Below are 16311 nucleotides of genomic sequence, written 5' to 3'. Positions count from 1 at the left end.
TTTGGTAAGGAAAGACTGTTTGTGGTGTGAATAACTGTTTTGTTTGTCACTGGTCAGGATCCTCCAATGTTCATAATTCATAACATTCATATTCTTCATTATCCTCCTGCTACTTCTGGGATTTCATTCAAATGGCCATCATACTATCTCGTATGCAGGTATGGCTTTCTCAATGGGAACCTTGCTTCCAGGATTCTCTTCGGTATCGGCATTTTCACTAGTACCACACGTGTCTCACACTCTGGTTCCCAACATATAGACAATATGGGCAAAGTGGTTGAGGTGGGGGTACTTGGCTCCTTCTCTACAGGTGGGAAGCATTGGCAGAAAAGTAACAAACACTGGGCCAACGCTGGACGGCAGGAACAGTGCATCGGAAATAACACGCACCTCAAGAACGGGTGCCGGCCCAGGCATTTCCAGTAACAAAAACTAGCAAGCCGCATCAAGGGTTCTGATGGAACTCGCCAGTAAGGCACTGGCGAGCAGTACAACAAGGCATTACAGTGCTTGTCAGCAGTACTAGACGTTGCTAAAGTAGCACACATAAATCAGATAACCACTAAAGAGGTCAACACGTTTATAGAGTGGGCCTATAAACAGAAAAAGAAGAAAGATGGGCAAGAGGGCACCTATCAGCAATAGCTTACTTTGCAAAGCTACAGGGGGCAGAGGACCCCACACATAACGCACTAATCAGTTTTGCGTTCAACAGCTGGGGGGGAAATAGAAGGGCCTCGCAAAGACAAGAGGCGGACGCTTGATTTTGCATAGAGGATGCAAGGAATTGCCCAGTATGTATTACAAAACAGTATCTTGCGGCACGCCCCCTACTCAGTGGGCAGCTCCTAATACACAAGGATGGTAAGGTACTCAGCCGTTTCCAGTTCCAAGCAATGTTCAAAAGGGCCATAACAAAATCAGGGTGGGACTCTTACAGAAGATACTTAAGGCCAGTGCTAATATAAAACATGCCTTAAAACAGTTCAAGAACAGCCCCTCAAGTCGGCATGGATCGTGGGACATTCGCTTATTTTCAGAACAGGGAGATGGTCAGAGGAAACAAAGTGAAAAGTTGTCCGAGGTAGTGGCATTTAGGGACCCCGCACCCCTCCCCCGATTTCCTAATTATTCCCCTGGAGGTCATTGATTTGGTCAAAAGAGGGAGGAGACAATTGCTCACAGAAATGTGCGCATCATTGGCGGGTATAGCACACTATTGGAGGGATACCGAAATATTTTATTCTGAAATACTTCCCAGGAAAAGATGGCTGGAAGCAGCATCTTAAAAGGGCATGGGCATAGCCAGATAGAAACAAAACAAGGGGGTGGACAAATTCTGTATGGGCAGAGGCATTAATTTCATTAGACACACCGCAATCTCATTGGCAGACCACGATTTATTTATTTATTTATTTATTGCACAGGGATGGAATACACTTGTCAACCAAAGGGATGGACAACTTCCATATCGAAATCTTGATTAATTTGGCCACAAGAGGATGCAGATAAAACAAAACTTTTGGGGTGGTGGGGGGGTGTGCTGTTTTCGCCAAGAAACAAAAACAGGTGTGGCGGCACAGCCCAGGAGGTCACACCCTGGACAATGTGCCCAAAAGTATATACTGTAATGAGACTATTGTTTATTTATGACTGAATTTCATAAATAAAATGACATATAAGGCCTTATTATGATATGTGTATCGTGCAATAAAAACCACAGCCTTTTATTGCCAACACACATATGCCTCAGTCATGATGTATTGGGAAATATGGGGGGCTATGGTAATACATGTTGTGTGTTTATAGGGCCCATAACAGCCACAGTGGACATCTCTGCTCCACAGCTTATGCGCACCAGCAATTGTGGTGATAGAATCTAAGAAAAGAAACATTAAGTAGCGTTTAAAAAGTGACAAGCATCTAAATTATTCACATTTCACAACTTTATGGATGCTGAATTTACTGCAACATAAGACATGCAGAGAGGTGCACACGTATCACGCGGTCTTTGTATACCGTTAGTTGCTTCAATTCATTATTATATTCGGTCACCGCTTGGGTATATCCTCTAAACTGCGGTTGGCATACCAGGCGTGTGTGCTCTAAGAACGAACTGGACTTCTGCTTACTGGTATCTTAAATTCCTGCACCAAAATTATTCGTTTAGTAATGTAAGAAAGCTGTGTTTTCTCGTGTAAAGTGTCTTTCCCTGCTACTTTTCCCAAATGTAAGCGACGGGAGCGTGATAAAATAAATGTTTATTTGATTAAAGTTATTGGCTGTGAACAGAGCTGGCCTATGTAAGAAAGATGAAAGGAGTAGGTTTCTAGCAAGCTTGTAACTGTGCAATTTTGAACTAATTGGCGTTGATCTGTCAATCACTTTGCAAAAGACAAATAGATACTCTGACAATTCCCTTTGAGGTAGTAAAAACGTCGGGCCCAAAAAAAGAATCCTGAATAATACCGTTAAATTTACCTTAAATGAGCTGCTTTGTGGTTTTCTTGGAGAATCCTTTCTCATTTTTTCTAACTAGCCCAAACAAGTTATGTCTAAGAATTTGATTCATTGGCTAGACAATGCTGACATTGAACTCTGCGTGCAGCTTGGAAATGAACTATGGGCGGGAGGTTGGACTTGACGCAGCGTGCATTATATAACGCTTTCTATTGCATGTGATTGAGCAGTCACCGTCGGAGAGTTACATAGAGGAGGTCGCAGAGTTCAGAGCAAGCGCCAATTGCTGATAGACAATTTCCCCGTACAGCTTGTAAAACGATTGGATACTTCTCTTTTGCTGTAGTGTATGCTGAAATCTACCCGCTTCATTGTGGAATACTGCCCCCGTAATTATTCCAACTATGTATTTTAAGCAGACCAGTGTACACAGGAGGGGCGTCCAAAGTGTTGGTTATGTGCGGAACCTGACATAAATGCTTTCCTCTATCTGAAGTCCTTTGGGGGACGTCGGCGTGCTATTTTTCCTTTCAAGCTTGACTAATGTGGCAGGGTGTCCGTCATGTTACTGCTTTGGTTCACAAGTCCATGAATTGTTTTTCACAGGAAACTCCAGACTGTGGCAATGTTTAGGAAGTGTCGAAGTGCAAAGTCATTGGTATGTGCTAATGAGGTAGCGCCATGTCAATGCTGCCATTAGCCTTTGTGGGGCGTTTTAATGTACTCCTCACAGCTAACTAATTAATTGCGTAATTGGCAGGTAGCTTTCTGTCAGCCTAAGGAGCCACCTGTTTGTTTTCCTCTTGGGAAAATCACGGTTGAAGAACATTTTAACAAACCACCTTCTCAGAATCGCTCGCAATTGTGGTCTGCGCAGGTTTCACTATGTAAAGTCTGTGGGTTTCTCAGAGAATTGAATAAGTCATGTGTTCGATCCTGAACACAAAGTGAATATGCAAAACCCCCGAGCACTGCAAACAAAGCAATTAACCTAAAAAGGAATAATGGCAATAATAATGAAACTGGAAAAACAAAATCATTCTCTGTTTTATTCTTGGAGGTGGCCGGTAACTCAAAGTAGAAATTATAATCTTTGGGTAAAATATGCTGCAAAGCAAGACTCCTTTTCTAGAAGCTCTTTGTGACAAACCTGTGTGGTGGTATGGATATTTTCTCGTGCAGTGCCGGGCATGGCATTCGAGGTAGAAACATAAAACTTAATGGAAGCAGAAGGCCCTCTACTGGAAATCTGGGCGACAGAAGGAGATATGTGCTATTAATGCCGATTTTTTTTTCATCCGTTTTGCACATTTTTTATATGCGGGGGAGAGATGCCCCGGCCCCATGCTACCCCCTTACACAATTAATCACCCTCCCACCATATAACTGTGCCAACATTTTTGTCAGCGCAGTAAAGAACGGATACCGCAGAAGGTACTGTGCAAAGTCTCGTGGTAAAGGACATGTAGCGGCTTCGGCTGTTTGCGAGTTACCTGATTACCGTTTGAGCAAAACCGCTATTCATATGGCTTTTTCGCAAGAAACGCATTAGGAATGTATTTTCAAAATTTTGCAAAATGCAATCAAAATACGACCACCTTTTTCTGTTAGTTAACACTCAATTATTTGAAGCAAAACAATTTAAAAGACCCATTTAAAAATGATCGCACGCTGACGTAATAGCTATTGATGCTTGAAGGTTCCCCCTGTACAACTGTCCTGGCCTTGACTAGCATAAGCAAGCATAATACAGTTTTGGGTTTAAAATGCTTCCAGTACTGGAAATGGACAACATTTACTGTGGAAACACCCCATCCTCTTCTCCCGCTGGGGGTGTTGGGGGGGGAGGGGGTGGGGCCTGGGGGGTTAGATTGTCAGTGGTGTGGGCGGGACATTGGTGGGGGGAGCGAAGTTTCGAATGTTGTGCTTGCCCATGAACATACGATGCTGGCTGCTTTGCATAAAAACAAAGTGCCTTTCGGGCACATTAGAATGACCCCCATGTCTGTGCTAGTAATTCAAACTTTGATCCCTTCTGAGCATGCAATGCACACTTGGTATGGTGCTAATTTCCTCTGTCAGAAGTCACCCTGACAGTAAAATGTGTGCAAAGCATGCAACATATATACAGCTTTGGATGGTTTCATTGTTTGAGATTGGGCTGTTAAGCAAAGGAGGACCTTCAGATGCAGTCTGTGAAATGTTGCATGTCGCATCTCAGCTGCACACATAGAAACACAGTGCCATTCCCATCTATAACTAAGCAATCCACATTCATACCCAGCTTCGTTTGGCACAATCCCTTGATTAAGATCAAAGGTAAATCCATTTTCTGGAAGCCGTGCCTCTCTAAGGGCATCGGATTTTGTAACCAGCTATTTAGGTGTGGTACTCCCATTACATTCAATGAATTTATTGTCAAATTTCATATGCCTGGTTCTTCCCTGATGCAATTTCTTACAATTATTGCTGCAATAATAGAACATTTAGAGACACTGATGTATAGTTCTAATGATCCTGATGCGCTCAGACTGCTTCATATGCTAAACCCTAGTACAACCGCATCTATCTACTAAAATATCTTATTAAATTCTTCACCTACTCCGAGGATTGAATGTCTTCATAATGACTGGAGAAGAGCTTGCGTATTGTTGGATCATCAATCTTTCTGGCCCCTCCAATGGCAGAGTATTTCTAAACTTACCACCTCTGCAAGTCTTAAACCATATTTTTTTCATCATAGAGCCTTTATTACCCTTGTATCCCTTTTCAAATGTGGTTTATCACCTAATGATAATTGCTGAGCTGTTTACAAGTTCAAGGTTCTTTTAAACATACGTTTATAGACTGCCATTATATATGAAGTCATTCTGGAACTCTCTATGGAATACCATCAAATGCATTTTTAACCTTACTTTGGATTTCTGTTTTGATTTTCTTATGTTGGGTAGCTCATGGTACATAACAATTCAGTCAACAAACATGCTAGATATCTGTTCGATTTATGTTTAATTGTGGCAATCCAAAATATCACGACCAATTGGAAAAGCCCAAGTCAAATTCATTATGAATTTTGGTGGAATTCTATATGCAATATTCACAGATTAGAAGGATGCAATGCTTCTATCCCAGATTTACAAAATAAGTTTCAGTTGAAATGGCAATTATTCAATGACTTTTTATCGGTGTAAGCTTTTACCAGTAACCTTTAAATCAATCCCCTGTAAGAATGCTTGATATATTTGTACCCCACCCTTCATCCCCTTCCCTTCCTCCTCCTCTTGTGTGTGTTTTGTCCAGTTGGTGTTTTATCTTGATGTCTGTTTATTGTGGTGTTCTCCCCCAATATTCAAACATCTCTAGCACAGTTTTATACTATATGATATAAGGCTAGTTGGCTTACTTTGTATTAATCCTTATTATATCCTGCTGACCTGGCTTTATATCAATGTTATTCTAGATATATAATGTTTGTATTATCTGCCTTGTATACCTAATCTCATCTAACAAAAATCTTTAAAAGAAAAAAGAAACACAGTGCCAAACAACTGTTTCTATGCAATGAGTGCCATAACACCACACCCCCAAGTTGAAGAAGCTCTCTGCCTGTGACTGCTATGTCTGAGACATACCAGCAGTTTCCTAAACATTGTATCTCAGATAAATTGTTCAGGAGACTCACAGCAGTTTAGGGACAGAGTGTGTCATCAACTTGGGGAAGTTTGGCCCTAGGGTCGGACTGGGACAAGAAACTGGCCTGGCCGGACACCCAAGAAAAGTGGCCCACCCGTTGCCGCAAAAAAGTGAGCCACTCCTCACGACCTCATAATTGGAAGAGATGTCATTTGACCCCACCCAAAAGTGACATCCCGGGAAGTGATGAAACACAACCTTTCACCCCTTCACAAAAAAGCATGTGGCATCAAATAGCATTGTTCTGAAGTGCACTACGAAAAATATGGTTATGATTTCACTAATGTGATGTACATTTCATACAGAATGGATCACCATATGTATCATTAATATCTGTGTGTATAGATCCATATTGTCAAATTACTGCGAATGCAAGCAGACACCTAAGGCCAAATGATATGTTATTGTATAGCACTTACGCTTAAGCTCTTTTTTAATAGAACAAATATGCACACAATATCACCCAACCTGTGTTGGTACCCATTAAACTGGTAACTGAGATTTAACAGCAGACCAGTTAAGTTCATCTGCAGGTCTGGTGCAAAGTTGGCTGCATGCTGTAGCAGCATGTGAATGATGCATGCATCATAATTTGATGCACACATCATGCATGCAAATTAATCATCAAAGCAAGGTAACACGTGATACCTTGTTTTTATGAATTATGCCGTTGCGGGTGCTTTTTGTTTGTTTTTAAAAAAACAAAAATTCAAACCGGCCCAGGCGTCTAGGTCCCAGGCACTACACATGATTTCGGCCCAGCCACGGGCCGAGTGACATATGGCCAATCCGACCCTGATTGGCCCCCCTTTCTACATGAAACAGCGATCGTCTCCGGCAAGACAGTTTTTGCCAGAGCATAGCACCGTCTTGTTCCGGCCCAATTCTTCCCCTGAATGCTTCAAACTATGCATATAAAATGTCATGCTTTTAACCTATACATATGCTTTCTAAATTTGTCTAACACGTTTACTTGTTGCAGAGTTCTGCTTGAAATCTGCAGGTCACAAGGTTATATTCCTCTAGGTGGCAACACAGCCTGTCCTACTTCAGGTGTCTATAAAATTAGTATCACTGAGCTGGATAAACTGCAAGCAGAACCTTATTTAATTTGGTTCTGGTGTCATTTGTGATGTCACCTATATTCCTCTTTAATGACATTAATGATGTCTTTTGGAAGGGCTTAGAACAACTAACCTTGTTATGCAGATTCTGCTCACCCAATCCAAACACTCACCACACATTACCGTTTAACCTTACAACTGATCTACCACCCACACATTTCTGTTACTTCTTAAATCTCTCAGAAGAGATTGTTTCATTTAGGCGAATTGAAAGGTCCGATACTCGGGTAAGGGAAGTGAACTTCTTTACTAAGTTCCAGTGACACGGTATATACATCAGATAAGTCCAAGGTTAAGTAAATAGGAAGGTACACAGGAGAAATCCACCGGCCTCCATTGTCACAAGCTAGTTCACTACATCTAACATTCATGGGGCTTACAGGGACATTCGAACCACAACATTCCATCTGGCATAACATTCCATCTGGCATAACATTCCAAAAGGCATTCTCACAGGCATGCATTCATACAGGACCAAAGCAGGAAACTCAAGCCACAACACACCTCTGAACAGATGTGTCCGTGAGTGGAAAGCCACCAAACCTTTCGTTTTGGTTGTTTTGACGGTTAAACATTATCAATTACAGACCTTGTGATGTAGATGTTCAGACGTATTCTTCATGTGTTGCTGAATCTGAACGTGGTGAAGTCATGAAAGTTCATGTAGACCTAGTATTCTCAAAGGGGTGTTTCATTTTTGCATGTGTCGTGAGGCTTTTGGATTTCAGCACAGTTATGGTTAGTTCTAGGGCATGGCAAGACTAGGTAGCTGCCTATAGCGTGACCATCAGGTGGATGGATGCCTTTGAATGTGGCCAGCAAAGATGGTACTATTGGTGGGAGGAGATAATTTTAGGCAGGGCTGCAAAAATCCATAAACAGGACCTGAAAAGCTATAAGATTGAAACATATGTTAAAGGTCTTATTTCTTCTTAAATAAATAAGGAATAATGGCAGCCTACATGGGGTAAGAGCAATGTAGATGCCCACCAGAATTCCCAAGCATCAAAACAGATTGGTTTGAGATTGTAATCATCAGTAGTGTAAAAGCAGTAAGGAAAAACTTTGTGGTTTGCATATATTTATTGAAAGAATATTTTTCATATTTGTTTAAATCGGGAAAAGACAAATGCCTGCCGTAGATTTCAACAGGGGAGGGCTTTTTGCATAATTAGTTTCTGTTGGAGTCCAGTAGCCTACATTCCACAGATAAACAACACATTGATGTGCAGTCCTGTAATGTAACCCGGTCTGGCTGTAAGACATTATCGTGTTTCTACAGTTCTGGAAATATGCAAGTCCAATTCAACATTTTTAGCTAGAGAAGAAACGTGGAATTTCTGTACACTGTTTTGAGATTGCTTTTTTACCCATTTTTTACAGGACCTGGTTCTCACACAGATTATAGTGCATTGGAGCTGGAACATGAACTTGATGGTGTGAGGACCATAAAAACCAAATTAGGTAAAGCGATTTATCCAATTTACTGGCGTTACTGTTTAGTGTACTGTGAAATGTTGTCCAAATGTTAGCATAGAACGTTGGAAATGCTTGTGTATCTGTTATTGCTGTCTGCATATTGAGCATTTAGAGTGGTTTTTGGCTTGCAACTCAGAATGGGAAACTTTTCATTAAAAAAAGTCAGTGATTCGAGTTGGGAGTCATTATTTTAGTTGTCAAATCCCTGAAATCGCAAAAGTAGAAAATTGATCCCAACCGTAGGTCTAACAAAATCCATACTTCGAGGGGATTGGGTCCTCCGACGTATTCCATATCTATGACAGTAATCACCACAGCTGTGCTGCTTCAGAAAATCTTTCTGCGTCCTGCGTCAATGATGTTGATACGCCGCCCTCGAGGACCTCCCTGACGGCCAACGTCACTGGATGTTATAAGTAGGACGGACTACGCCCGTAGCCTCCGTTCCGTTTTTTCCGCTAACGTGTTCGCTTAGGAGATCTCGGCGCGCCTCGACTCTTTGAAGTTTCTGTTCTTTCAGTTCTTCGAACCTGTTCGGTTGTAAGAAGTTTTCGAGATGTCTTCCTCTTCTTCCACCCCGCGTCCGGGCTTCAAGAAATGCAGGGACTGCAGGTCCAAGATGTTGATGACAGACTCGCACGACGCCTGCCTCTGGTGCCTCGGGGAGGCCCATGACGCGGATGATTGTGTCGACTGCCAGTCGCTTACGTCCAAAGCTTTGCGGGAGCGCAAGAAGAAACTGTCGGTCGGTAAGGTGTCCAAGCCCTGGAAGTCGAGGTCCACTGGGCTTTTGACGGACGATTCGAGGGGCGACTCTCTGCATCGTCTTCATAAGTCTAGGGGGTCTTGGTCCCGGAGTGGGTCCCACCATTCCTCTGCCTCTTCGAGGCACTCCCGGAAGCGCCGTCATCGGTCGCCTTCCCCGTCCTCGTCCGAGGACTCCGCCCATCGGCGGGTGGTTTATCCCACCAAGCATGCGACTCCAGAGGAATGGGCTTCCTTCGGTAAGAAAATGCTGCCGATTCTTGAATCGCAGGGCACCGGTCCGTCCGCGCGTCCGAGTGGGGTCGGGTGTGACCGTACTAGAGACACTGCTCGTATGCCTTCGGGCTCGGGTGGTCGGCATGATTCGCGGGAATGGTCCCGCTCGGACAAGGGGAATCGTTCTAGTCATGCCCGTTCCAGGTACCTGTCCTCGACGCGCTCGAGACCGTGTGCACCTGTGATGTCTTCGAAGAAGACGTCGACGCATTTGGCGCCGATGTCGTCGAGGGACTCTCGAGGCTCCCCCTCCAAGGAAGTCGTCGACGCCATCGCCGCCCAGGCGGTCGAAGGATACGCCTGGGGCTCCGCCCTCGAGGCCTGTGTCGATGCCGTTGATGCTGTCGGTGCCGCGTTCGGTGTCAATGCCGATTCACTCGACGCCCTCGACACCTTTCGAGGCTGTTTCGACGGGGTACCAAGGGGTACGGTGGAACCCCCTAGAAAGGCTCTGGCCAAGGCCAAGCATGTCTTTGTTCCCCATTCTGTGCCCACTTTCCACCATCTTGATTACATTTCGGAGGTGGATGAGGGCTCTGATGATGGCATGGTTCCTGATACGGTGCCAGATGAGATTCTTTCGGGTCATAGTCAGATTGAGGACCTGCGTCAGTCACTGCACAACGCCAGTGGTCTGGACACCTCTCCGGAGGTGGAGGTTTGTAGGCCTGAGCCTGGAACCCATGCCGACTCCTCGTACCGGCGCCTAATGTCAAGGGTCACCGAGTACTTGGGGTAGTCTGCTCCCCAAGGGGATTTTCTTCAGGATGACCTCACAGATATCCTCGACCAAGGTCCACCAACTGACCCGGTACTGCCGTTCCATATGGCTCTACAGAGGAGGGTGGCGGCGGCTTGGACTGTTCCGGAGAGTCTCCCGGCAGTGGGCAAGTCTTTGCCGCGAAAATACCGCCCAGCCAGTAGCGACCCCTGCTACTTGACCAAGCACCCCACTAGGGAGAGTTTGGTGGTGCAGGCGGCTACGGCCACAGCAAAGCAGGCGTCATTTCCTACCATCCCTTCTGATGGGGACGACAAGGGTTTTGATGGTTGGGCAAAGAAAGTGTTTTCTTCAGGGGGTATGGCTCTTCAGGCGGCCAACTCCGTATGTGCCTTGTCACGTTTCACGCACACTCTCTGGAAGTGTTTCCTTAGCGGCTGAACATATTCCCAAAGGGGACGAACAGGATGGGTTTTTTGCTATGGTCCAGGATGGCAAGGATGCCATGTGTGAGGCCGTTCAGTCGGGTTTGGACATGGCAGATTGCGTCAGCCGGTCCATGGCGGCGAGCACCGTAATACGCAGGTTTACGTGGTTGCAGAAGTCGGGGTTTGCTCCTGATGTGCAAGCCCGGCTCCTCAACATGCCCTTTGATGGTGTCCATCTTTTTGGCAGCAAGGCTGACGAGAGCCTTGAGAGGTTGCAGACCTCAAAAGCTGCAGCGAAGTTGTTGGGCGCTGCAGTTCGCCAACCTCCGCCTTTTCGTCCTAGGGGACAGCAATGGAGGGGAGGTTCCTTTCGTTATTACTCATCCTTTGGTAAAGCGAAAGGAGCTGATAGTCAAAGGGTCCACCGTAGGAGTGCCAGAGGTGGAAAACAAGGTACTCAAGGTGCCAAGGCCGCTCGGGCTGTTGCCTCTTTGCCCTCAGGCAACACCGCAGCGGCTTCAGCTCAGTCATGAGGCCATGTCCCATGGTTCGCCAGTTGGGGGAAGGCTGGCGCAGCATCTTGTCGAATGGCGTGCCATTACTTCAGATGTGTGGGTTCTGGAGATCATAGCCCACGGCTACTGTCTTCCTTTCCGGCTGAGGCCTCAAGACAATCCACCGGGGAATCTCTCTTTGAAGAGTCCGGATCCGCTCCTTGCGCAGGAAATTCACTCCCTGCTGGAGAGAGGCGCCATAGAACTGGTGCCTGTAGCGGAGAGGAACAGGGAATGATATTCTCCTTATTTTTTGATTTCAAAGAAAGATGGGGGATTGAGACCCATCATGGACTTGCGCGGTTTGAACAAGCTCCTCAGGAAGGACAAGGTCAAGATGGTTACTCTTTCTCAAGTCCTCCAGGCCCTTCAAATTCAGGACTGGTTGGTGTCTCTCGACCTCAAGGATGCTTATTTTCATGTGCCGATCTATCCAAAGCACAAGAAGTACCTGAGGTTTGCGGTTGGCGACTCACACTTTCAGTTTCGGGTCCTGCCGTTCGGATTGACCTCCGCCCTGAGGGTCTTCACCAAGCTCATGGTAGTGGTGGCAGCGCATCTCAGGAAAGGGGGGATTCATGTCTACCCCTACCTGGACGATTGGTTGATCAGGGCGTGCTCTCCCGAGCAAATCCTGGATCATCTGTCCGTCACCTGCCACTCACTCCACAAGCTGGGCTTCTCCCTCAACCTAAAGAAGTCCCACTTGATGCCAACTCAGAGGCTCCAGTACATCGGAGCAGTGCTCGACACGTCTCCCTGCATTCGAGTTCTTGAGATTGCTCGGCCTCATGGCATCCTGCATTCTTCTGGTGCGTGAGGCCAGGTTGCGGATGAGATCTTTGCAATGGACACTCAAGCTCCAGTGGTCTCAGTCCTCTGGCAGGATGTCGGACCCCGTTCAGGTGCCGCCCTCAGTCGCCCAGGACCTTCTGTGGTGGGCCGTCGAAGGCAATCTGATGAAGGGGGGCTCCATTTTGGCTACCCTGGCCAGAGGTGACGATCGTGACGGACGCATCCCTCACGGGATGGGGAGCTCATGCCAACGAGTTGACAGTCAGCGGTCGTTGGTCTCCATCAGAGTCCAGACTCCATATCAATCTCTTGGAGCTGAGGGCCGTCAGGCTTGCCCTGAAGGCTTTTCTTCCGACTGTGCGAGGAAAGAATGTCCTGATTCTGACGGACAACACAGTGGCCATGCACTACCTCAACAAAAAGGGGGGGGCAGGGTCACTTCCTCTGTGCAGGGAGGCGATGCAGCTCTAGTTCGGGGCAATCCAGCAGGAAATTTCGGTCTTGGCAGTTCATCTGGCCGGAGAAGAAAACGAGACGGCGGATGCTCTGAGCAGGCAGAGCGCGATCTCTCACGAGTGGGAGTTAGCTCAGGAGATTCTCCTGGAGGTCTTCGCCCTTTGGGGGACCCCTCAAGTGGATCTCTTCGCCTCTAGTGTCAATCTGAAGTGCGAAAGGTTCTGCTCGTGGGAATTTCCTCCAAGAGGATCCTTAGGAGACGCGTTCGTGGTGGAGTGGTCATTCCCACAGCTGTACGCGTTTCCTACAGTCCCCTTCATTCCGCAAGTGCTGCGGAGGTTACGGAGGTTCGGTTCCCGGATGATCCTCCTTGTTCCGGCATGGGCTAGGAGGACGTGGTACCCGGACCTTCTCGACTTGTCCATCTGCCCTCCACGTCGTCTTCCCTACCGAGACGATCTGCTCTCACGGGAGGGGGGTCAGGTTCTCCATCCAGAGGTCAGATCCCTCAACCTTCACGCTTGGCTTCTGAAAGGTTGAGTTATAAGGATTGGGACCTCCCTGAGGACATGATGGAGGTGTTGCTTTCGGCCAGACAGCCGGCAACAAAGTCCCTGTACCGTTGCCGTTGGAGAAAGTTCTGCGACTGGTGCAGGGTTAAGAATGTGGGTCCTTTTTCATGTGACATTCCTGTGGTTCTGTCTTTTTTGCTTTCTTTGGCCCACAAGGGCCTGCAAGTGGGTACCGTTAAAGGTTACCTGGCGGCGCTGTCCATATTTAAGCGCTCATCTGAAGAGTGTTCTTATTTTAAAATTCCTTTAATTTCTCAGTTTCTAAAAGGGCTCACTAATGTGTTCCCTCCGTCTCCTTTCCAGGTACCCGGTTGTGATTTGAACCTTGTTCTCAAGTTTCTAATGGGTGCACCGTTTGAGCATTTGCATTCCTGCCCTTTGAGACTGTTAACTCTTAAAACTGTATTTTTAGTTGCGGTCACTTCCGTTTGCAGAGTGAGTGAGTTACAGGCACTTTCAGTTAAGCCACCCTTCACTGTGTTTCACAAGGACAGGGTTGTCCTTAGAGTTCGTCCTTCTTTTCTTCCGAAGGTGGTGTCGGAATTTCATTTAAGCCAGAAGGTTATTCTTCCGGCATTTTATCCTCCTCCGCATCCTGGTAAGGAAGAGGAGAGGTTCCATAGGCTGGATCCTAGGAGAGATTTAAGCTTTTATATTTCACGCATGTCCCGAGTGGACGATCAACTCTTCATTGGTTACGCTGGAAGGCGTTTGGGACAAGCTGTTACTAAGCAGACTTTGTCTCGATGGATTATCCTGCCAATTTGTGAATGTTACCGCTTGGCGGGTAAGGACCCTGCGATAGGCTTGCGGGCCCATTCTACCAGGGGTATGACTGCCTCTACTGCCCTGCAGAGGGGTGTTCCTATTCTTAACATCTGTGATGCAGCCACCTGGGCTTCGGTCCATACTTTTGTACATCACTACTCCCTCGATTGTATCCGTGGGCAGGATCTGGCCTTTGGCAAGGCGGTCCTTTACTCTGCAATTTGATTGGGCATTCTAAATTTCTATCTTCTAAATTCTTTTTCTCACCTCCTTACGTTGGTACTGCTTTGGGAGTCTGTCATAGATATGGAATACGTCGGAGGACCCAATCCCCTCGAAGAATAAATTACTCTCTTACCTGGTAACGTTCTTTCGATGGGATGGTCCGACGACGTATTCCTTATCGCTCCCTCCCTGCCTTCCCCGCTACAGAATTTCTTATGCGATTGCAGCTTACGTTTCCGCAAGGCTTTGTGTGGTCAGACTGGCAGAAGACTGGTGCCACACGTTCTGGGGAAAAAACTACAACTGAGGCTACGGGCGTCGTGCATCCTACTTATAACATCCAGTGACGTCGGCCGTCAGAGGTCTTCGAGGGCGGCGTATCGACGTCGTCGACGCAGACGCCGAAAGATTTTCCGAAGCAGCACAGCTGTGGTGATTACTGTCATAGATATGGAATACGTCGTCGGACCATCCCATCGAAAGAATGTTACCAGGTAAGAGAGTAACTTTTTCTTTGGTGTTCCACTTAATCTGCCTCATCACTCACCTTTCCTTTTCTATTAAATGTCCTTCCCACTTGAGGATTACTACTAAACTACCCCCAACTTCCAGACCACTGCAACAATGTATTGGTTTGATAGTCCTCTGCCCCGCTTTGCCTTTCTCATACCCGTCTGCCAAGAGCAATTTATGATTGAGCCAATCCTGGAAACTGTCCCTCTGCTGAAGACACTTCTGTAAAAGTGAGAAAATTATGTACTGCGAGAGGCCCATCCAGTCTGCAAATGTTCATGTCCGCGGTAATACCATGCAGCATCACAGAGCAGCTTTATGTATCCAAATAAAGGTTTGAGTTGCAAGTTGCACCTGGAGAACACTGGAGTGTGGCCTTAAAGAAGGGGGTCTGCTTTAAACAAGTGACAAGCAAATGTTTGCAGCCTTTGCATGTGCCCCGATCACTTGACAAACTGGCAACCCCTGTTCACTGCTTGATGCGCAAAATAAATTCCCAGTACAGCCCACTGAGCACAGCACCTGAACAGATAAGAGTGACTCAGCCTGCCAACCAACATGGATGAAGGTGAAATGCACATCTCGGGTTTCCATCTCTCAGGCTGTTCTTTATCTCAACCTAAAGTTCATGCCTCCCATAGTTCTTGGCATTCTGCTTATGGTAATGAGTGGACTGCCCATTCCCCTCATCTGCCATTCCTAAATCTTTGCTGCGCACAGTGCACAATATATTTAATTCCTATAACGAATTACAGTGGAAAAAGAAAAAGGGAAGTGGTGGATGTTTGCATAGACCAGTAGGAGTGTGGGAAGGAGTCAAAGCTATTTTCCCATAAGTTGTCTTTTCATGGTTTGATACGACTTCTAATGTTTTGTTGAAGCTTGCCATGCCCTTATTGTGCCTTGTTCGGCCACCTTGTACCTGGCACTATGTGGCTAATTGTCATACCCAGTGCTAAACTGCTCTCCATTGTACTGACTGTCTTGTACTTTACTGCTTTCAGGTGCCCCACTGTGCTTCTACCCACTGGGATTTGCTCTCATGTTCCCCACTGTTATTCTGCTCCTGTGTCCCACTGTAGTGTTGCCCGGTGGTGCCCAATGCAATTTGATACCGATCATATTTTACTCTGATGCACAGTGCATGGTACTACATTTCCCAGTTTGTCGTCACATGCTGTGATGGTCTTTCCCTGTAATATGGTCATAATAAGAGTGGAGCAGCACAAAGCACTGTCTGTTTTGCCTTGCTACCGGGTACAATCACACTATCAGTTTTGATTGTTGTGATTTATAAATGGATTTTAAATGGGCTGTTGCACATGTTTTTAAGCAGGGTAGTCCCTCTTTAGTAGGCTGGTTTCTTTTCTGTTTAAGGACCCATTTGTTTTCTGATGGAGGCAACTATAAAATATTTTAGAATCCCACCTTCTTGCTGCGCAAATGTTGTAACATTTTTTTGTAAGGACATGGAAAGTTCTA

At 46.1% G+C, this 16311-nt stretch overlaps 1 protein-coding gene across 4 annotated transcripts in view; it reads left to right on the top strand.

The window, feature by feature from the left end:
- LMBR1 (limb development membrane protein 1) overlaps positions 1–16311 on the top strand; it is a 1168513-nt gene that overhangs the window by 966694 nt on the left and 185508 nt on the right. For all 4 annotated transcript variants that reach the window (XR_011303315.1, XM_069647966.1, XM_069647967.1 and 1 more), the window contains exon 10: positions 8661–8741. Coding sequence is in view for 3 of the 4 variants with exons in the window: in XM_069647966.1 (XP_069504067.1) it covers positions 8661–8741 (81 nt within the window). In the remaining variant the exon portion in view is untranslated. The remainder of the gene's footprint in view (positions 1–8660; positions 8742–16311) is intronic.

Source organism: Ambystoma mexicanum, chromosome 2q (assembly GCF_040938575.1).
Source record: "Ambystoma mexicanum isolate Mex_15411 chromosome 2q, UKY_AmexF1_1, whole genome shotgun sequence".
Classification (NCBI taxonomy): domain Eukaryota; kingdom Metazoa; phylum Chordata; class Amphibia; order Caudata; family Ambystomatidae; genus Ambystoma; species Ambystoma mexicanum.
The sequence above is the reverse complement of the archived record's forward strand: the minus strand, read 5'-3'. Positions and strand labels throughout refer to the sequence as shown.